Genomic DNA, 18552 nt, shown 5'->3' on the forward strand with positions numbered 1-18552 from the left:
TTATGAGCGGAGCATTCACAACAATTGGACAAGGTTTTCCCAGGACTGTAAGTTTCAAAGGCGATTAAAATTCTTTATCAACAAAACATGTAATTAATAGGTTGGCATCGCTATTTGAAGCTAATGTAAGGCAATATGACAAGAGTGGTCCAGAAACATCTCCTGCAGCATCTTTTATTCATATTCATCTTTATTGAGTAACCTTAGTTATTTTGGTTACTATTAAATATTTACTCCAAAGTACTGAAACCAGACTCTGAAACTCTTATTGCCAATATTTGTAAATGAGAAAGCATATGGATATTTTATAATCCTCACGGCATGTGGGGAAGCACTGTGAAGAGACTGGAGACAGCTGATGTCATCCTGGAAAGAGGAATCACTTCTAGAGGATGATGACATCATATCTCCATCCATCCATCCATCCATCCATCCATCCATCCCAGGAGAAATCAACAACAAGAACAAAAACTCGAGTTGGCTGAAGGATACTGCCTCGCTCTGCTGCCTCCTCCTCCACTTCCGCTGAACACCATCTGAGAGGAAGAGCCCTCGGTACTTGCTCCGTCTCATCCCACCGAGTGGAGGCTCCTGTGGCCAGCTCTAAACCTTCAAGCTTCTTTTTCTGGATGTAGCATGCAGGAGAACAGATGTAAGGGAAACTGTGCTCTGTTTAAGCGTCTTCTCACAAAGGATGCATGGCTGGACTAATCATCATAAAACAGGTAAAACTTTTTATACTTCTGATTACATTTATGCACGTTTATGCATATAAAGTTCACAAAACTGCATATTTATTCATGATTTCTGGTTTACTTAATTGAGTTTTGGCAGGTTTGAACCAAAAGCTTAGAAGAAAAACGGTTAAAAAAGGAGAACATTCATCGCTGCTGATGGGACTGATTGAATTGCTTTGTGTATTCGCCTTTAAAGACACCATATAGAGAAACTGTAACAGGACTTTGATACCATAAAACTCCCGTCATTCTGCTGAAACGGGGCTAGAAGCAGTGGAAACGCTCAGCAGTGATCCGTTTTTCAGGCCGAGCTCACGTAGATCGTGTGTTTTAGGCAACGCAAGTCTAAAAATAAGAGCTGTAAAAAATCAGCTTCCCAGAAAGGTGAACCTTTATTTTGAAAATGGCTATGAACAGGGTAAATAAAGGAGGTGAATCGTAAAGAACACCTTTTATGTCTGATGCTGGGTGCGATTTACAGTCTTTGGAGCCGGTAGGTGTACTGTCATCACTTCCTAAATACAGAAGACACAAAGCCAGATGTAACTTCACACTCCCGGCTGATAAATGATTGAACAGCATCAGCTTTACATCCCCGATCTGCTGCAGCAGAGGCAGCATTTGCTTTTTTCACCATGACAGGCATTGTTGTAGTTCTGGGCTTTTGTTACCGCTTTTGGGAACTTTATCTGCTTGGTGGTGTCAGCAGCCTCTCATGCAACAAACCCATAAAATGACATGGTAGAGATAAATAAATTCATAAATAATTGGTGAAGTGGCCTCCGGGGCTGTATAATGATTGTGTTGATAGAAAGAATTTTAAGTAGCGCTATTTTAAGATAGTAAAACTGCAGCTTGTTAAACTGAGCGGTGCGTTAGTCAGTTTAACATTCAAACGTCCGTGAAACCAACCAGCGGTGAATCAGTGCACACACAGTTCTTGCTGATTTCCTGCCTTTGGGATTTGGGATACATTTCCCAGAATCAGCTCTGCTGTGTCCAGCTGCTTCTCCTGGAGACACGAAGAACAGGGTTAGGGTTAGGCGATTGCAACCCTCGATAAACAAAACTCACAAACCCAAACAAACCTTCTGTGGACCCCGTCTACGCTCTTCCTGTTTCTTCTTGCTTCTAGGGTAACTGAGCCTTGACTGCATTGGTTGCAAAAGGGCGGAGCTCTTCAGACGTCACCTATGATGAACTCCCACGCGCTGCTCTCCGGGGAGAACCTCATCTTCGCCATCACCGTGCCGCTGTCGACCTCAATCATCCTGGCTAACCTGGCCATCATCTTGGGCATCTCCTGCAACCGCCAACTCCACAACACGCCCAACTACTTCTTCCTCAGCCTCCTGGTCGCTGACATGTGCACGGGCGTGGCGCTACCCTTCATCCCGCTGATGGGTCTGAACCGCGAGCTGAGTTTCAGCTCCTGTCTAGTGGCTCACGTATTTCCAAATTTCCTCTTCTTGGCGTTTTTGTTTAACCTGGTGATGGTCCACTATGAGCGCTACATTTGCATCGTTGACCCGCTGCATTACAACAACTTGTGGATGCATCGCAGTTTTCCTTTGGCCTTGCTGATCGTTTGGATGCCCCCACTTTTGTTTGCGTCCCTGCCCGCCTTTGGGTGGAACAACTGGACAGGACCACATTGGAACAGTTGCTGTGAAAGAATGACCAAGATGTCGCCGCTTTCGAACTGTTCTGCTAACGGAACCACCTGCTGCTCCTACAGGCGGGTGTTCTCCAATGCTTTCATCTACTTGGAGGTGTATGGTCTGGTTTTACCTGCAATTCTTATAATTGCTGGCATGACTGGACGTGTTCTGTGCATCACCCGAGGACAGCTGAAGGACATTTGCCGTCTCCATCGTGCAGGAGTGCGAGGAGGTCAAGCCTCGGACCGAGAGCAGAGGCTGAACCTACGGTACACTCGCTGTGTGGTGGCGGTATCCTTGACTTTCCTTGCCTGCTGGGTTCCTTACCTCATTTACATGCACGTCTGTATAACGTTCCTGATTATCGACACCAAGTGGAGCTCCACCACCCACATCGTGCTGTCCTGCACTGGAATTGGAAGTATGGCTGTGGTGCCGTTGGTGCTGGGCTTGGCCAACAGGCAGTACACAGAACCTGCATACAAACTTCTCCAAAAACTTAGAGACCGGTGGAGAAGGACACAAGAACCAGGAGAGGATTTTATCTGACAAAATAACTACAAATCTGAATATTTATTGAGTTTGTTCTGCAAGAATTTGGACCTTACGAAACTGGTAATGCAACAGGCCCTGAGAAAAACTTCATGTGTCAGACACCAGTGGAAATCTAGGGTTTTATCAAGTCAGGAGCCAGTTAGGGATCAAAGAAAGGGGGGCCGAGTACACATCCAGCCAACGTGGCTGTCTTGACACCCTTCACAGGACAGTAAAACCATTCGTTGGGTGGATTCTGGCTCCAGTTTATTTGGTAATGTTGCATTCATGACTTTTCCACCAATAAACAACCTCTTATCAATGTCCAACTTGGATCTGTTTTCCTCTTCCCCTGTTCTTTTGTCCTTGACAGGTTTAGCACAGTTGTAAGATGTGTCATTGAAATTTGCTGACTCAGCGTTTCAGCGTTGAGGTTAGGACTCGGCATGGGCAAGCACCTCTCTAGTCCCTCAATGATGTTTACAATCTTAAGTTCATTTTGTTTGTTTATTTGTGGCTCAGAACTTAACTTCACTCATTAAAGCACCTGCAGTGGTCTCTAGAACACAGAGAATGCAGGTGAGAGGTGGAACACGGCAGGATCTGGAGTCACTTCCTGATATGTGGACATCTCTCCTCTGATTGGCTAACAGCAACACAACTCTACCACTGCAACGAAGATGTTTTAAATCCACCAATAACACAAGCCTGGAGGAGGTCTGCTGTGTGGTGGGGTCGCTAATGCTAACAGTTAGCTTCTATTTGCTGGAAACTAAACCAACAACAGCCTTCCCCATTGTGAGTCCAGATGGATGAGTCCATGAATGTTAGTGACAGTGTGACATAGATCTGTCAGGCTTTTCTAATCCTAGAGTTTCACCATCTGTTTTCTGTCAGAAGCTAATGCTAATGCTAGGTGTAGGAGACAATTTTCATCTTCAGCCTGCATGAAACACTCAGAGCAACCCGTTAGAATCAGACATAATCAATAAAACTTGTTTTCTCAGTGAAATTGATCTTTAAACAGTTTCATGTATTTTGTGAGGCGGCTGAAAAATGCTGCTGTCCTTTTTCCCAGAATGGCTTCGTTGGACTTCGTTAGCCTGATGAGCTAGACCAAACGTTTGCCTTGCACATCTATAGGAAGGCGTGCCGGGCTACAGGATTGTGGCGTTTTTCCAAACACATCCTGGTATGGACACGTCTCTAGGAGACATTTATACCAGCAGCTGCAGAGACTGAAGACCACAACAGACCCCGCACACACAGCTCATGAAACTTCCTTCAGGCAGAACGTTGAGCCGTCTCAAAGCTCGGTCTCGGCTGAGGCTCGTCGTGAACTTTATTCATTTTCCATTATCACTGATTTTAGGCTGTTTATTTATTTCAGTGACACTTTCTGTTATAACTTGTTGTTGAATGAAACCTAAAGTGTCACAATTGAATAAAATACAGATTCTGTTTGTCCAGAAGGGGGCAGTAAAGGTTAGATCCAGCCTTTTTACAAATATTAGTTTCTGCTGGTCTTCCATTGTGTGATTGTTATTTTATGTAAACGACTCTGTTTACTGTGTTTACAAAACTCACAGTGCTTTGTGGACATTAGTTTTTATGTCAGGGTAAATTTGACTCATGTGATCATAAAACCTCAGAAAGGAGAAGGAAACCAGGAGACCTGTAGGCAGACATTCACCGGACCCCTTTGAGGTTAAATGATGCCTGATGGGAACGTCTCACCGGCTGCTTTTGCACAATAAAAATAACTCATCGGTTTTACGTGAAGATGAGTGAAACAAAGCTAAAATGTTTATTGTGAGTAAATTAGAGGTGGGCGTGACCCTCAGCAGACCCAGAGGGCTTTTAATCTTCTGGGAATCGACTTTCTGCTGGAAAATCCCAAAGAAAAGCAAAAATCACGTCTTGAAGCGAACAGATTTGTTTCTTCTCCTTGCCTGCTGCTCCTTAACTCCTCGCCAGTGTTTATCTCTGTTCTGGTATGCAGCTGAGGAGCAGGGTCCTCTAGACGAGAGAGATTAGCTCCTGCCACCGGATCACACAAAGGAGTGACGATGTTTGCATTTCAAAGGTGGAAATGTAAAGCTTCCAGTTTGAGATAAAACCATATAAAAACAAAAACATATATATGTATGTCGATGGATAAAAAGCTGCAGCAGGATTAGGGTTGTGTTCCAGGTCCGCGTTTTGTTTGGAGACGTAAAAGCTTTTGATTAGAGGCCTGGTCAGACGTCTGGTGACTTTTGTTTGTGGATGGGAGAGAGACAGTCAGCCGAGGTGGAAAATCCTCCTTAATGACATTAAATAAGGTCTGAACTGTTGGGACATGTAGAAACAAACATATAGCTTGTACTTCTGGGTCACGACATGTCCTGGCATATTTTCCACATTGGAATGTCATGTGTGTCAGGAAGATGGACGACAACCGGGAAAGGAGGAGGAGGAACAGGATGACTGCGTATGTTCGTAAGAAAGAAGAGAAGCAGAATTATCAATCATGTTGCTTTATTTATTCACACAAAACCCTCGTCTGATCGCTTCAAAGTGTTAAAAAGAACAGTGCAGCAATGCACACACACACACACACACACACACACACACACACACACACACACACACACCAACAACAGTATGGTTCTAGAGCCACTATGAGAAGGCCTCGTTCTTGCGTTCCAGACGGCGATGACTCAGAGGAAGATTAAAAGAAAACACCGAAAGTCTTTCCAACATGCCAACAGGGATAGAGACACCTTCTGGAAAACACTGATTTACACCACATGGAGACCAGAACCAAGGAGAACCGCCACAGAGCTGCAGCCAGACGTTCACACAACCAGGAGAGAGATCACTGAGTGAGATTATTGGTTTAAAATCAAAGTTACTGTAAAAATGTCGTGGGGCTTAAATAGTTTAGTATAATTTAATTTGAGTAAATAAATTCACATTTTGGAGGTTTAGTGTTGCTGAAGACAGTCTTTGTATGGGTGCTCAGTCGGAGACACAGTAAGGTTCGGACAGAACCAGTCTTCCTGATTCCTGCAGCACTCGGATCAGCAGGTGCTTCTTGAGGGGTTTGGTGACGAAGGTGTCCAGGGAAGTGGTGGTGTCCGGGGAAAAGGTGGTGTCCAGGGAAGCGGTGGTGTCCAGGGAAGCGGTGGTGTCCGGGTAAAAGGTGGTGTCCGGGGAAAAGGTGGTGTCCAGGGAAGTGGTGGTGTCCGGGGAAAAGGTGGTGTCTGGGGAAAAGGTGGTGTCCGGGGAAAAGGTGGTGTCCAGGGAAAAGGTGGTGTCCAGGGAAGTGGTGGTGTCCAGGGAAAAGGTGGTGTCTGGGGAAAAGGTGGTGTCCGGGGAAAAGGTGGTGTCCAGGGAAAAGGTGGTGTCCGGGGAAAAGGTGGTGTCCAGGGAAGTGGTGGTGTCCGGGGAAAAGGTGGTGTCTGGGGAAAAGGTGGTGTCCAGGGAAGCGGTGGTGTCCAGGGAAAAGGTGGTGTCCAGGGAAGTGGTGGTGTCCAGGGAAGCGGTGGTGTCCGGGTAAAAGGTGGTGTCCGGGTAAAAGGTGGTGTCCAGGGAAAAGGTGGTGTCCAGGGAAGTGGTGGTGTCCAGGGAAGTAGTGGTGTCCGGGGAAAAGGTGGTGTCCAGGGAAGTGGTGGTGTCCAGGGAAGTGGTGGTGTCCAGGGAAGTGGTGGTGTCCTGGGAAAAGGTGGTGTCCAGGGAAGTGGTGGTGTCCGGGGAAAAGGTGGTGTCTGGGGAAAAGGTGGTGTCCAGGGAAGCGGTGGTGTCCAGGGAAAAGGTGGTGTCCAGGGAAGTGGTGGTGTCCAGGGAAGCGGTGGTGTCCAGGGAAGTAGTGGTGTCCGGGTAAAAGGTGGTGTCTGGGGAAAAGGTGGTGTCCAGGGAAGTGGTGGTGTCCAGGGAAGTGGTGGTGTCCAGGGAAGTGGTGGTGTCCTGGGAAAAGGTGGTGTCCAGGGAAGTGGTGGTGTCCGGGGAAAAGGTGGTGTCTGGGGAAAAGGTGGTGTCCAGGGAAGCGGTGGTGTCCGGGTAAAAGGTGGTGTCCAGGGAAAAGGTGGTGTCCAGGGAAGTGGTGGTGTCCAGGGAAGTAGTGGTGTCCGGGTAAAAGGTGGTGTCTGGGGAAAAGGTGGTGTCCAGGGAAGTGGTGGTGTCCAGGGAAGTAGTGGTGTCCAGGGAAGCGGTGGTGTCCGGGTAAAAGGTGGTGTCCAGGGAAAAGGTGGTGTCCAGGGAAGTGGTGGTGTCCAGGGAAGTAGTGGTGTCCGGGTAAAAGGTGGTGTCCAGGGAAAAGGTGGTGTCCAGGGAAGTGGTGGTGTCCAGGGAAGTAGTGGTGTCCGGGTAAAAGGTGGTGTCCAGGGAAAAGGTGGTGTCCAGGGAAGTGGTGGTGTCCAGGGAAGTAGTGGTGTCCGGGGAAAAGGTGGTGTCCAGGGAAGTGGTGGTGTCCAGGGAAGTGGTGGTGTCCAGGGAAGCGGTGGTGTCCGGGGAAGCGGTGGTGTCTGGGGAAAAGGTGGTGTCCAGGGTGAGCGTGGTCATTGGGACAATGGTGTCTTCTGCAACTCGGGGCTTCTTTGGGATGTGTTTTCTCTCTAGCAGGTGAACGTCTGCGTGCAATTACAGACTTGGATTGGTTGGTTTGTTTTTAGTCATCTGAGCGAAAAAGAGGTTTGGTTTTAGTAAAACACAAAACATCAAATAAAGTTAAGAACTGATGATCATTCTGGACAGATGCTGTTCAAGGGTCACATCTACAGTCTTGTTGTTTATTTATAACCTTAAACTTTGGGGTCTTTCACACACAGATAAGCTTCGTTTCAACAAATGTAAAAATAATTATTTAAACTCTTGGGTCTCCTCCCGGTTGGACGTGTCTGGAAAACTTCACCAGGGAGGCGTCCAGGAGGTATGCCTAACTAGAGCCACCTCAACTGGCTCCTCTTGATGTAGAGGAGCAGCAGGTCTACTCTGAGCCCCTCCTGGATGACCGAGCTTCTCACCTACAGCCTCTAAGGGCAGCCCAGCCACCCTGCAGAGAAAACTAATATCGGCCACTTCCATGATTTCGTTCTTTCGGTCACTACCCAAAGCTCATGACCATAGGTGCGGGTAGGAACGTAGGTCGACCGGTAACGCCCGCATCACTGCAGACGCAGCACCAATCCACCTATCGATCTCACGCTCCATCTTTACCTCACCCATGAACCAGACCCTGGCATACTTACACTCCTCCACTTGGGGCAGGACCTCATCCCTGACCCGGAGAAGGCATTCTACCCTTTTCTGACTCAAGACCATGGTCTCAGATTTAGAGGAGCTGATTCTCATCCCAGCTGCTTCGCACTCGGCTGCAAACCGCTCCAGCGAGAGCCGGAGATCACGTTCTGATGAAGCCAACAGGATCACATCATCTGTAAAAACCAGACACCCGATCCTCAGGCCACTAAAACGAATCCCCTCAACACCTTGGCTGCTCCTAGAAATCCTGTCCATAAAAGTTACGAACAGAATCGGTGACAGAGGGCAGCCTTGGCGGAGTCCAACTCTCGCAACTTACTGCTGGCAATGCGGACCAAGCTTCGACACCGGTCATACAGAGACCTAACAGCCCGTATCAGAGGACCTGGTACCCCATACTCCCGGAGTATCCCCCACAGGGCCTTCTGTGGGACGTGGTCGAACATCTTCTCCAAATCCACAAAACACATGTAGATTGGTTGGGGGAGCTCCCACGCACCCTTCAGGACCCCCTAAGGGTATAGAGCTGGTCCAGTGTTCCACAGCCAGAATGAAACCACATTGTTCCTCCTGAATCCGAGGCTCAACAACCCGACAGACCCTCCTCTCCAGAACCCTTCAATAGACCTTACCAGGGAGGCTCAGAAGTGTGATCCCCCTGTAGCTGGAACACACACTGCGGTCCCCATTTTTAAATAGGGGTCTGCCAGTCCAGTGGAACTGCCCCCGATGTCCACGCATTACTGCAGAGCCGCGTCAACCAACACCCTCACAATATGTTTAGATCTGCCAGGTCTGACCAGCATCCTCCCCCACCATCAGAGCCATCTCATCACCAGATGGAGTGTCCAAGACATGCGGTTGCAGATCAGATGAAACGGTACTAAAGTCGATCATCAAGCTGCAGCCTAAGGTATCCTGGTGCCAAGAGCACATATGTCTGAACATGGTGTTCATTATGGACAATCCATGATGAGCTCACAAGTCCAATAACAAAACACTGCTCGGACTCAGATCGGGGGGCTGTTCCTCCCAACCAGACATCTCCAGGTCTCACCATTGTTGCCAACATGAGCGTTAGAGCCATCTTCTGTAGCTGAGGATCAGACCCCGCCCTCGGCTACCACCCATCACACATTGTACCCAACCACTTTGAGATGTGGGTCCTCCTTCCCATGGGCTCACAACTCATGGGAAGGAGGACCCACATCTCTTCTTCGGGCTGTGCCCGGCTAGGCTTCATTGGTGAAACCCCAGCCACCAGGCGCTCGCCAACGCGCCCCACTTCCAGGCCTGGCTCCAGAGGGGAGCCCCGGTGACCCCATCTGGGCGAGGGAACACGTTTTCATTCATAATTTTCTTCATAATTTGTCTGATTCCTCACCTAGGACCTGTTTTCCATGGGTGACCCTACCGAAGGCCCTCCACCACGGTAAGGTGGCAGCCCAGGGAGGGGCCTAAAGAGTCATGAGGATGATTAAGGACTCCTAAAGGGTCATACGTCATAAAAGGTCCAAAAATTCAACAAAATCTAAAATAATAATTAATCTCATTTTACAATTTTTTAAATTATTGAAAAAAAAACTATTTTCTTGAAAATGGGGTCAGACTTAAAACAAACTGATCATCAGTGGAATATTAGTAATCTTAGTAAAACAGATCATTAATATTTTTATAGAAACTAAAGGACATAAATGTTAATGTTCTGGCAGACACGAGGACACATACACAAACATGCAACACAACCAATCACCATGTTTTAGTTTTTAAAGCTTATTGGAGCTTTTCATAAAAATATTCTTACCTGAGTTGCGCATGATTTGGTTGATTCTTCACACCAACGAAGAAGAAACAAACGTTAGTAGGAGTATTTAAATGAGTGATGTCATCCTGGAGACTGGACCGTACCTCTGCTCCTCGCCCTCCAGCAGTCTACGGTAGGTGGCGATCTCGATGTCCAGGGCCAGTTTGAGGTTCAGCAGCTCTTGATGTTCCTTGACCTGCCTGGCCAAATCCTGCTTGCATTTATTCAGGGCGTCCTCCACCAGTCGGATGTCCCCTCGGGCCTTGTCTAAGTCGTCTTCGCCGTCTTTTCTGGCAGCATCAATGTCGTTTTTCAGTGCCTCTTCCTAAAACATACAGAAGTAAAAAGGAGATCAGCACCTGTCTGAAAGGAGATGAAGGGTATACGTTCTCTCATCCCTACCCTTCTCTTCAGACCATCCAGCTCTGCCTTGAGTCTCTGGATGATTCGCAGCAGATCTGAGATCTCCCTTTTTATATCACGAACTTCCTGCTCCCGCTGTCCAGCACTCTGAACCAGATCGTGCATCTGAAGACGTGAGCGGACAAGTTACGGCATTTATCTGCAGTAATATAATCAATCTTCTCATGTTTTTTTTTTACCTTTTTCTGGTTCCACAGCTCTGCTTCCTCCCGGGCGCGGGAGGCCAGAGTGGCATACTGAGCCTCGGTGCTCTTCACGATCTCACCCATATCCAGGGAGCGTTTGTTGCTCTCATCCAGGACCACCACCTCGTTGTTGATCATGGACTCCAGCTCCCTGATCTCCTGTGGGGGATGGACACGAGCGAATCAGCTGGTTAGAAAATAATTTTTGTTTTCCACCTTTTCTGCAGAGCTGAATGTTGGATCTGTCATGACCTCATCAAAGCCAAGCCTGAGGAAGTCCAGCAGTCTGCTCAGTTTCTCCAGCTCCAGAGCATCGTTCACCAAGTCCAGGTGACCTTCATCCACTTTCTGTTACACACACACACACACACACACACACACACACACACACACACACACACACACACACACACACACACACACACACACACACACACACACACACGCATTTGAGTGCAGGATGCCCTTATTTAGGCATTTTGCAGCTGAATAAAGTTCAGACGTTGTCATTTAAACAGAAGAAGACTTCCGTACCTTTTTGGTGATGATAAACTCATTTTCTTTGTCCACTTTTTGCTCCCTTTCATCTTCATAACTGCAAACATTGAAGGATTATCAGTAACGAGCTCAGTTTTTAAACAAACCCGAGCAGACGGAGACGAGCTTGACCTACTGACCTCTTCTTGGAGGTGTCCTTCTCCTTCTGGATCTTGCTGAGCTCATCCCTCAGTTTTTTCTGTTCGTGCAGCAGGCTGTCGATCTTCTGCTCCAGGTCGTTGTGCAGCTGCCTCACAATGTCATCAACATTTCCAGCATATGTCTCCTGCCCTCTGAGCAACTCCAGCTTCTTATTTAGCTTCTTCTTCTCATCCTCCAGGTTTTTCACCTGAGAAACAAAAGAACCGCTGAACTGAAAATCTGTTCTGTTTTAATGCTGTGTCTAGTTTTACATAAATTACGATTATGAGTAATCTTTACTACATGTCAGCACACCAACCCCATACCCCATAAATGAATTACTCACAGGCTTGGGGGTGGGGGTGGAATCTTGGCCCCCAAAATGCCTTGAAACGGCCCTGGATGTGGGACTGAATTGTATCAAAAAATGCTGATAAATTATTGCTTTCTAAAGATAAAAGCTGTAGTGGATAAATCTACCTGCATTTTAATTTTCCAACTGTTTTGTTTTCTTGTTTTTATTTCCTGTCTTTGATCTCCCTGCGTCTCCTTTTTCACCTCATGAGTTACTTTTGTCCTTAGCAGATCAAAGGGAACTACCAGATCGCTGCACCCTCTCTACAGGCTCATCACGCCGCCGGGTGAGGAGCACTGCTGCACGTCCTGATCTTCTACCTTCCTAGATCATCCAGCTGTAACCCGTTCCTGATCACGTCTTTAGTCCCGCTGTAACACTGATGCATCAGTCTCAGACGTCATGCAGCTCAGGTGTTATTTACTACCTGTGTGTGTTTACCACCCAGTTTCAGCTCTTCTGTGTTTGGGTCTGACCCAAGTTAGTACATTTAAGTCCTCCATCAGGCTTGTGCCTCTTCTAGTGTCATTTTAAAGGATTTTATTTATTTATTTAACCATTACTAGATTACCAGCAACAGAAATGCTGCTAAAACACACAATTATGTGAAGCTGGAAACATTAGAATAATGTGCAAAACTACATTCATTTCCGTTATTGAACTAGACTGAGAGACCATTTAAAGGCTCAGGAACCTTTACATGTGTTTCTGTTTGCTTACTGGGGTTAAATATCACACAGTGACATTTTAATAGTCTAGATTAGAGTCATGCTCCTGTTTGTAGTTCCTCCTGTTGAGTGTCCATTTATTTCAATTAATCAGTTTTATAAAAATAAAACTTTGGACATTTTATTATGTTCCAGTCTTTAGTCATTTATATTTCAGTGTTGTAGTCATTTATAGTAAATTAAGTCTAATTAAGAGGAGAACCTAATTTCTTGTATTCTTTAATGGGAAAAAAGTGACAAAATATTTATTTTTCTTGGTAATTAGTTACTTTTATAATCTTGTAACTTGGTAAGTAACTGAGTTACTTTTTTGACAAAGTAATTAGTAACTATAATTAATTACTTTTTTAAAGTAACATTCCCAACACTGATCTTAGAATAGAATAGACTTTATTGATCCCACAGGGGGGAAATTCGCTCATTAAAGCAGCCATACACTAAAAGTAACTAGATTACAGGTAAACACACGTACGCAGTAAACTATGGTAATCTTCAACCACTAAAAACAAAGAGAAGTCTTATTTTGAGTCAAATGTTTACAATCAAACACATGTTTCTGCCCCCTGGTGGAGGATATAAGTACTTCATGGGTAACTGTCTATTTTATTAGTCATATTAATATTATTCCAATATATATTAATGTTCTTATAATTTTATAATATGTTTACAATCAAACACATGTTTCTGCCCCCTGGTGGAGGATATAAGTACTTCATGGGTAACTGTCTATTTTATTAGTCATATTAATATTATTCCAATATATATTAATGTTCTTATAATTTTATAATATTATAATAAATCATTTAAAGAAAATTTAGTAGTAAAACTAAACAAAAAAATTACATAATTTAGAGTTCAGACTAAGATTTTATATCTAAATCCTTAAGGACGGATGGGAGTCTGATTATATTTACTGTTGGCCTTCCATAAACAACTAGAAGCTGTTAGATCTTCCACAAGGTGGCTCCCTAGGTGCGCCTACCCACTTGGAGAAGGTTCATTGTTGTGGCCTCGGGTTCCAGATTTCCATGTGATGATAAAGCAGCAAAAACTCAAAGTATTTGTCTCAAAGACACATTTTAATATGTTTAATGTTAAAGTTTTGTAATAAAATATATGAAAACAAGAGTCAGAATATTTAGAAAAAATACAGTTTACTGACAGAAAAAGATAATTACCTCTTAATTAAATAAATAAATATATAAGATATTTAATGACATTTTAATGTAATTTTAAACAGAGACGTAATAGTTTTAATAATAATAGTATTAATATAATAATAATAACAATAACAACAACAACAATAATAATAATAATAATAATAATAATAACACAAACCTTGTTAATCAGCGCGACGAACTTGTCATTGAGTCCGATCATGTCATTCTTCTCCTTGCTTTTGGGCCTCTCCCCGCTGCCCGGGCTGTAGGTCTGGCTGCTGAAGGACATGGTGACGTTTGGGTCTGAGGTCGGTCTGAACAGGTGAGCGGAGACGAGCCCGACAGCCTTTTGAAGGGCGCACGGACCAACGGACCTGCCCAATGAGGCGCGCGCGTCCAATCAAGGCAGGCCAGGTGGATTATTCCAGAGAAATTCTAAAATTTCAGCCTTGAACCTGTTTGTCCACCACACAAGACCCAAAGGCATCCCCGGGGGCGGGTATGCGCGCGTGGAGCAGATATAAAACTCACCTGCATCATTTGCGTCCAGGTGAGTCTCCATTACGCATCAAGCCTCTCGTGTGCATCTCTCCTATCCAACATGTCTCGGCCGACCAGCAGCGCTTCTGTTTATGGCGGAGCCGGAGGAAGGGGCGCAAAGGCGTCCGTTTCCACTCCGGAGGGTCTGCGCAACCTGCTGCTGCCGGAGAGAGACTCCGCGCCCGCGTCCAGACAATCCGAGCCGCCCTCTCGGTCTCCTGCGCCGCGCAACTCCTCCGCCGCCCCCGGGGACGACAAGCAGACTCTGCGCGATCTGAATGACCGGCTGTCCAACTACATGGACACAGTGAGACAGCTGCAGGAGGACAACCAGGAGGTCCAGAAGAAGATCGATGACATTCTGGCCAAAAGGAAAACCCCCAAGGGGCGCGACTGGGACAAGATCCATGAACCTCTGGATGAGCTGGAGAAGAAGGTGGGTCCTAACACCCTTTATTATTTATTCATGTTTTTATTTATAATCACATGAACCCCACAGATCAACGACCTGGCCCTGGACAATGCCAAGCTGCTGCTGGAAATCGACAGCTGCAGACTCTCCAACGATGACTTTGACAACAGGTGAGTGTCTTTAGAACGTTTAACTTCCTCTGGAGGACTTGTGATAACAGGTCACTGATTCCAGGCAGGATGACGAGATAAAGGCCAGGAAGGAGCTGGAAAAAGACCTGGAAAAGCTGAACAATGTCATTGATGACATCAGAACCAACAAAGCTCAGGTGCAGGTGGAGCTCGACCTGGTGAAGCAAGATATTGAGTTGCTGAAGATGGAACACCAGGATGTGAGTTTGGAGCTCCTACTTTACTAAACAACCTCTAAATCAGAGCAAATGTGTAACCGTGTCCCTAAACCATTCTGCAGAGAGTGATGGATCTGCTGGAACAGATCAAGGATTCAGAGGTCAAGGTGGAGATCAAGTCCTCCAACTCCAACCTGGCTGACGTCATCAAAAACATCAGAGTCCAGTATGAAATGGCAGCTGAGAGGAACCTGAAGGAGATGAATGATTGGTACACGAGCAAGGTACGGATGCTCTCCTGACCTTTGAGTTCCTCCAAATTCTCCTCTTCTCATCTTTTCCTCCCATTTCAGTTTGAGGACATCAAGGTGGAGGTGGCCCAAACCAACCAGGCCTGTGAGACTGGGAAGTCACAGCTGAAGGAGCTGCAGAAGGAGAGGAAAACTGTGGAAATTCAGATTCAGACGAGCCAAACCACCGTGAGTAGAGCTCATGAAGCCAGCTATACCGGAAGTGCACTCGGCATCTTCTCTGTAAAGGACGTGGTGTCAGGTATAATAACCTGAAGCACTCCTGACTGGGCCTGCCATGAAACGTAGAGCTGCTGGTTAGGACCAGAGAAACGCACCTGTCAGACACCTGCATGAGCACAAAACCAAAAACAAACGGGACGTTTTCCAGAAGGGACTGATGTGGGTCTCCTCGGCTCCTCAAAACATCTTTCTTCTTTCAGATCCTGTCTTTGGAAGGTGCGGTGAGGGGAACTAAGGACGAGTACAAGAGGCGCCTGGACCCTCTCTACAGGCACATCATAAAGCTGGAGGCAGAGCTGATGGATCTGAGGGGCCAGGTGGAGCAGCAGGGGGAGAAGAACGACAGGCTGCTGAACGTCACCATGAAGCTGGAGAAAGAAATCAACGACTACAAAGAGCTCCTTTATGGCTGCACTGCTGACCCTGAGAGGTGAGGAGGACAGGTGACATGGACTGCCAGGTAGCATTTAAAAGGATTAGAAGTGAAAAGCTCCCAAGAGCATCCAGAAACGCGGTCCGCCAGTTTGATTTTGGGTGCGTTACTTATGCTTTCCTCCCAGCAGCTCCGGGTTTGCTTTAGAGGATGGCCTGCAGCCTGGTAAGTTGTGGATCCGGCTTGATAGAAAACAAAACGAGCGGATTTAAAACTTTGATCACCAAAGCAGACGAGGGCTTTCAGTTCAATCCTACAATCTGATTGGCTCTTTTCTAACAGCAAACAAACAGACGCAAATAAAAAGATCCGTTTGTTTGTGAAATGATCTGAGAGGAGTAAACAAAACTAAACATGATGTCTACGTTGTTTACACCTTACAGGTATCAGAAGTGCGTGCCAAGTAAAAAAAAAACACAAAAAGCTGGCCCTCATGTTGCTTTTGGCTTTAGAAGAGTTTTGCAGAAGAGCGCTTGTTTGTCATTCCTTACAGAAAAAAGCAGGAGTGAAAATAAGCGTGCTTCCACGTCGACACACACTGCTAACAGCTAATAACGCCACTAAACCACCGCCGTCTCATAACTGCATGAGATCACCATCACATATTAACAAATCAGAGGCTTCAAAATCAAATCTAACTTAAAAGAAGCCAATTTCTTTCAGAGAGAATCACACAGAAAAACCAAGGAATGAAAAACACATTTTAAAGTTTGAAATCTAAAAAACAAAATCTGTATTTGTGTTTCAGGTCAGCAACAGCCTAACTTACAGAAATCACCCAAAGAGGAGCCGAAGGCTGAGAGAAAGCCAGGAAGTGCTGGTGTAAACAAATCCACGGCCCGTAAAGACCCTGGTGAAAGCTCTAAAACTGAAGAAGTGGTGGTTTGTTCAGGAAATCCCAAAGAATGAAGCACATCCACAGAAAATCCTCTTCTTATGCGTGGAAAGCTTGAGATGGGAAAGTTTTTCTCTGCCCTTATCTTGTCTGTTTAAAACTATCATTGGTGTCAAATCTGCAAAGTCTCTGAGGTTGAAGTTTATTTTCACTGATCTGGATCAAATAAAGGTTTCAAAGGGAATCTGGACTCGTTTTTATTTGTTTTATTTGTGTTTTATGCAACATGTAGTAACCATAAAGCAGGTTCTGCTGGCCTCAAAGTCAAAAATGTTATCGAATTTTTCAGAATTGAATCACAATGTATGTCTATAACCTGTTCATCAGCAAAACACCAGAAATTAAAAAACAAAAAAACAGGACAAAGTCATGCGGTTAGAAGCATCATAGAAAGCAAGGTGTAAAGATGAATTAACAATATCAAAAATTAAAGATAAACTATTGACGACATTGCATCTGAGTCATTTGTCAATGGAGTAAATGTCAAAGCTCTGAGAACACATCCCTGTGGAACCCCATTATGTCAGTTTCATACATAACTGACAGCACATTATATATATATATATATATATATATATATATATATATATATATATATATATGTGTGTGTGTGTGTGTGTGTGTGTGTGTGTGTGTTTATTTTCGTGTAGACTCAAGTAGAAACATCCAGTGAGATGCTAGGAGTAGTGCCTACCCATTGGAATGACATTTCAGCCCTGGAGTATCCCCATTACTATCCTCAGGCTCTGGAACCTTGATTACAACATTTACTTTAATCAGAGAACATCACTTTGGTCCTCTCAGCAGCGGTCCAGTCCTTTTCATCTTCAGCCCAGGTGAGACACTTCTGACCTTGTTTCTTGTTCAACAGGGGCTTGACACAAGGACTGCGACAGATGAAACCATGTCTTGCATACGTCTGTGCGTGGTGGTTCTTGAAGCACCAACTCCAGCTGCACTCCGCTCTTTAAGAAGCTCCTCCACATTTCTGAATGGGTTGTTTCACAATCCTCTCCAGGGTGGGATTCTCCCTAACCTGGTGAACCAGACGAAACTTCGGTCAAGGAATGCTCCATTGGAACATCTGCAGCCTTCTGGCTGGCCAATCACAGCTCTCCATCAGGGTTTCAAACCAACAGAGCACTGTGATTGGTCCACAATGATGGGCCAATCACAGTGCTCTATTGGTTTGGTACACGGGATGATACGGAGTGGAACAAGATGGAGACAGCTGGTTTTAAAGAGCTTTTAGATACATTTTGGACTATTTGGGCTTTATTAGAACCAGGAGCAGAACGATGCATTTAGGACGTATTTTCACCTTCAACAGAGGACCGCCTCCTTTTCAGACATCCGCTGCAGTGAGTACGTCACATTGTTCATCGTTCAGTGGTGTAACATGAGGAAATATGGGTTTTCTGTGCCAAAGGTTGCATTTGGCCCGGCTGGGTCAGAGCTGGGTCGCTCAGAACTTTAACCCACAGATTAAGACCTTTGCCGACATGAAGTTTGCAAGAGTCTGCTGCAAACCATAACATCTGCCACCTGCAGTGCCAGAAGATGTTATTCTCATGGAAGCTAGTCATAATAAAAGAGTCTTACGCTTCCTTTGTTTATTAATGCTAAATAATCATTTTACCATTTTACTCATTATAAATGTGTTTTAATCAAATGAATTATTATTATGCTTTGGTTAATCATAATCACTATAATGAAGCAATGCTTAATTAAGTAATGTTTTGAAGATGTTTAGTGGTGACCTTCACACTCACACACTCTCACAGTAAATTCAAAACACATTTGCTGACGCACACGTTTGCTTTGAGAAGAGAACTGGGTTTGGTAAGTTTCAGTTCATGATTCAGTTTGTTTTGACAAGGA

At 45.4% G+C, this 18552-nt stretch overlaps 4 protein-coding genes across 6 annotated transcripts; 2 read left to right on the forward strand and 2 right to left on the reverse strand.

Annotated features, from left to right (window-relative positions):
* Nucleotides 1-381: 381 nt before the first annotated feature.
* LOC107380876 (G-protein coupled bile acid receptor 1) lies at nt 382-3254 on the forward strand. Its single transcript, XM_070544509.1, has 2 exons — nt 382-725; nt 1873-3254. The coding sequence occupies exon 2, from the start codon at nt 1931-1933 to the stop codon at nt 2945-2947; it is 1017 nt and encodes a 338-aa protein (XP_070400610.1). The 5' UTR covers nt 382-725; nt 1873-1930; the 3' UTR covers nt 2948-3254.
* Nucleotides 3255-5935: 2681 nt separating this feature from the next.
* Nucleotides 5936-7477, reverse strand: LOC139062737 (uncharacterized). Its single transcript, XM_070544397.1, has one exon. It carries the CDS (start codon nt 7475-7477, stop codon nt 5936-5938), a length of 1542 nt encoding a protein of 513 aa, XP_070400498.1.
* Nucleotides 7461-13905, reverse strand: LOC107380878 (intermediate filament protein ON3). Its single transcript, XM_015952268.3, has 9 exons — nt 13688-13905; nt 11266-11474; nt 11123-11183; nt 10841-10936; nt 10583-10747; nt 10383-10508; nt 10085-10305; nt 9981-10006; nt 7461-7591 (listed from the first exon to the last, which is right to left on the reverse strand). The coding sequence occupies exons 1-9, from the start codon at nt 13796-13798 to the stop codon at nt 7584-7586; spliced, it is 1023 nt and encodes a 340-aa protein (XP_015807754.1). The 5' UTR covers nt 13799-13905; the 3' UTR covers nt 7461-7583.
* A 22-nt stretch (nt 13906-13927) lies between these two features.
* Nucleotides 13928-17116, forward strand: LOC107380877 (keratin, type I cytoskeletal 18). Of its 3 annotated transcripts, none has more exons than XM_054743009.2 (8): nt 13928-14485; nt 14549-14631; nt 14696-14852; nt 14933-15094; nt 15164-15289; nt 15544-15773; nt 15904-15941; nt 16525-17116. In XM_054743009.2, the coding sequence occupies exons 1-8, from the start codon at nt 14111-14113 to the stop codon at nt 16683-16685; spliced, it is 1332 nt and encodes a 443-aa protein (XP_054598984.1). In that variant the 5' UTR covers nt 13928-14110; the 3' UTR covers nt 16686-17116. The 3 variants fall into 3 exon arrangements, with proteins under 3 accessions (XP_054598984.1, XP_015807753.1, XP_054598985.1); XM_015952267.3 differs by having other exon boundaries at nt 15907-15941; XM_054743010.2 differs by lacking the exon at nt 15904-15941 and having other exon boundaries at nt 16525-16678.
* Nucleotides 17117-18552: the final 1436 nt, after the last annotated feature.

The sequence above is a fragment of the Nothobranchius furzeri genome, chromosome 14 (genome assembly GCF_043380555.1).
Source record: "Nothobranchius furzeri strain GRZ-AD chromosome 14, NfurGRZ-RIMD1, whole genome shotgun sequence".
NCBI lineage: Eukaryota > Metazoa > Chordata > Actinopteri > Cyprinodontiformes > Nothobranchiidae > Nothobranchius > Nothobranchius furzeri.

Bases quoted from the DNA above. Each gene is read 5' to 3' on its own strand.
- LOC107380876 (XM_070544509.1), top strand. From the start codon at position 1,931: ATGATGAACTCCCACGCGCTGCTCTCCGGGGAGAACCTCATCTTCGCC.
- LOC107380878 (XM_015952268.3), bottom strand. From the start codon at position 13,798: ATGTCCTTCAGCAGCCAGACCTACAGCCCGGGCAGCGGGGAGAGGCCC. The intron at 11,475-13,687 runs GTTTGTGTTATT...TTTGTTTCTCAG, and splicing joins TCGTCGCGCTGATTAACAAG to GTGAAAAACCTGGAGGATGA. The intron at 10,007-10,084 runs GTACGGTCCAGT...GTTGGTGTGAAG, and splicing joins CTGGAGGGCGAGGAGCAGAG to AATCAACCAAATCATGCGCA.
- LOC107380877 (XM_054743009.2), top strand. From the start codon at position 14,111: ATGTCTCGGCCGACCAGCAGCGCTTCTGTTTATGGCGGAGCCGGAGGA. The intron at 14,632-14,695 runs GTGAGTGTCTTT...CACTGATTCCAG, and splicing joins AACGATGACTTTGACAACAG to GCAGGATGACGAGATAAAGG. The intron at 15,095-15,163 runs GTACGGATGCTC...CTCCCATTTCAG, and splicing joins ATGATTGGTACACGAGCAAG to TTTGAGGACATCAAGGTGGA.
- LOC139062737 (XM_070544397.1), bottom strand. From the start codon at position 7,477: ATGACCACGCTCACCCTGGACACCACCTTTTCCCCAGACACCACCGCT.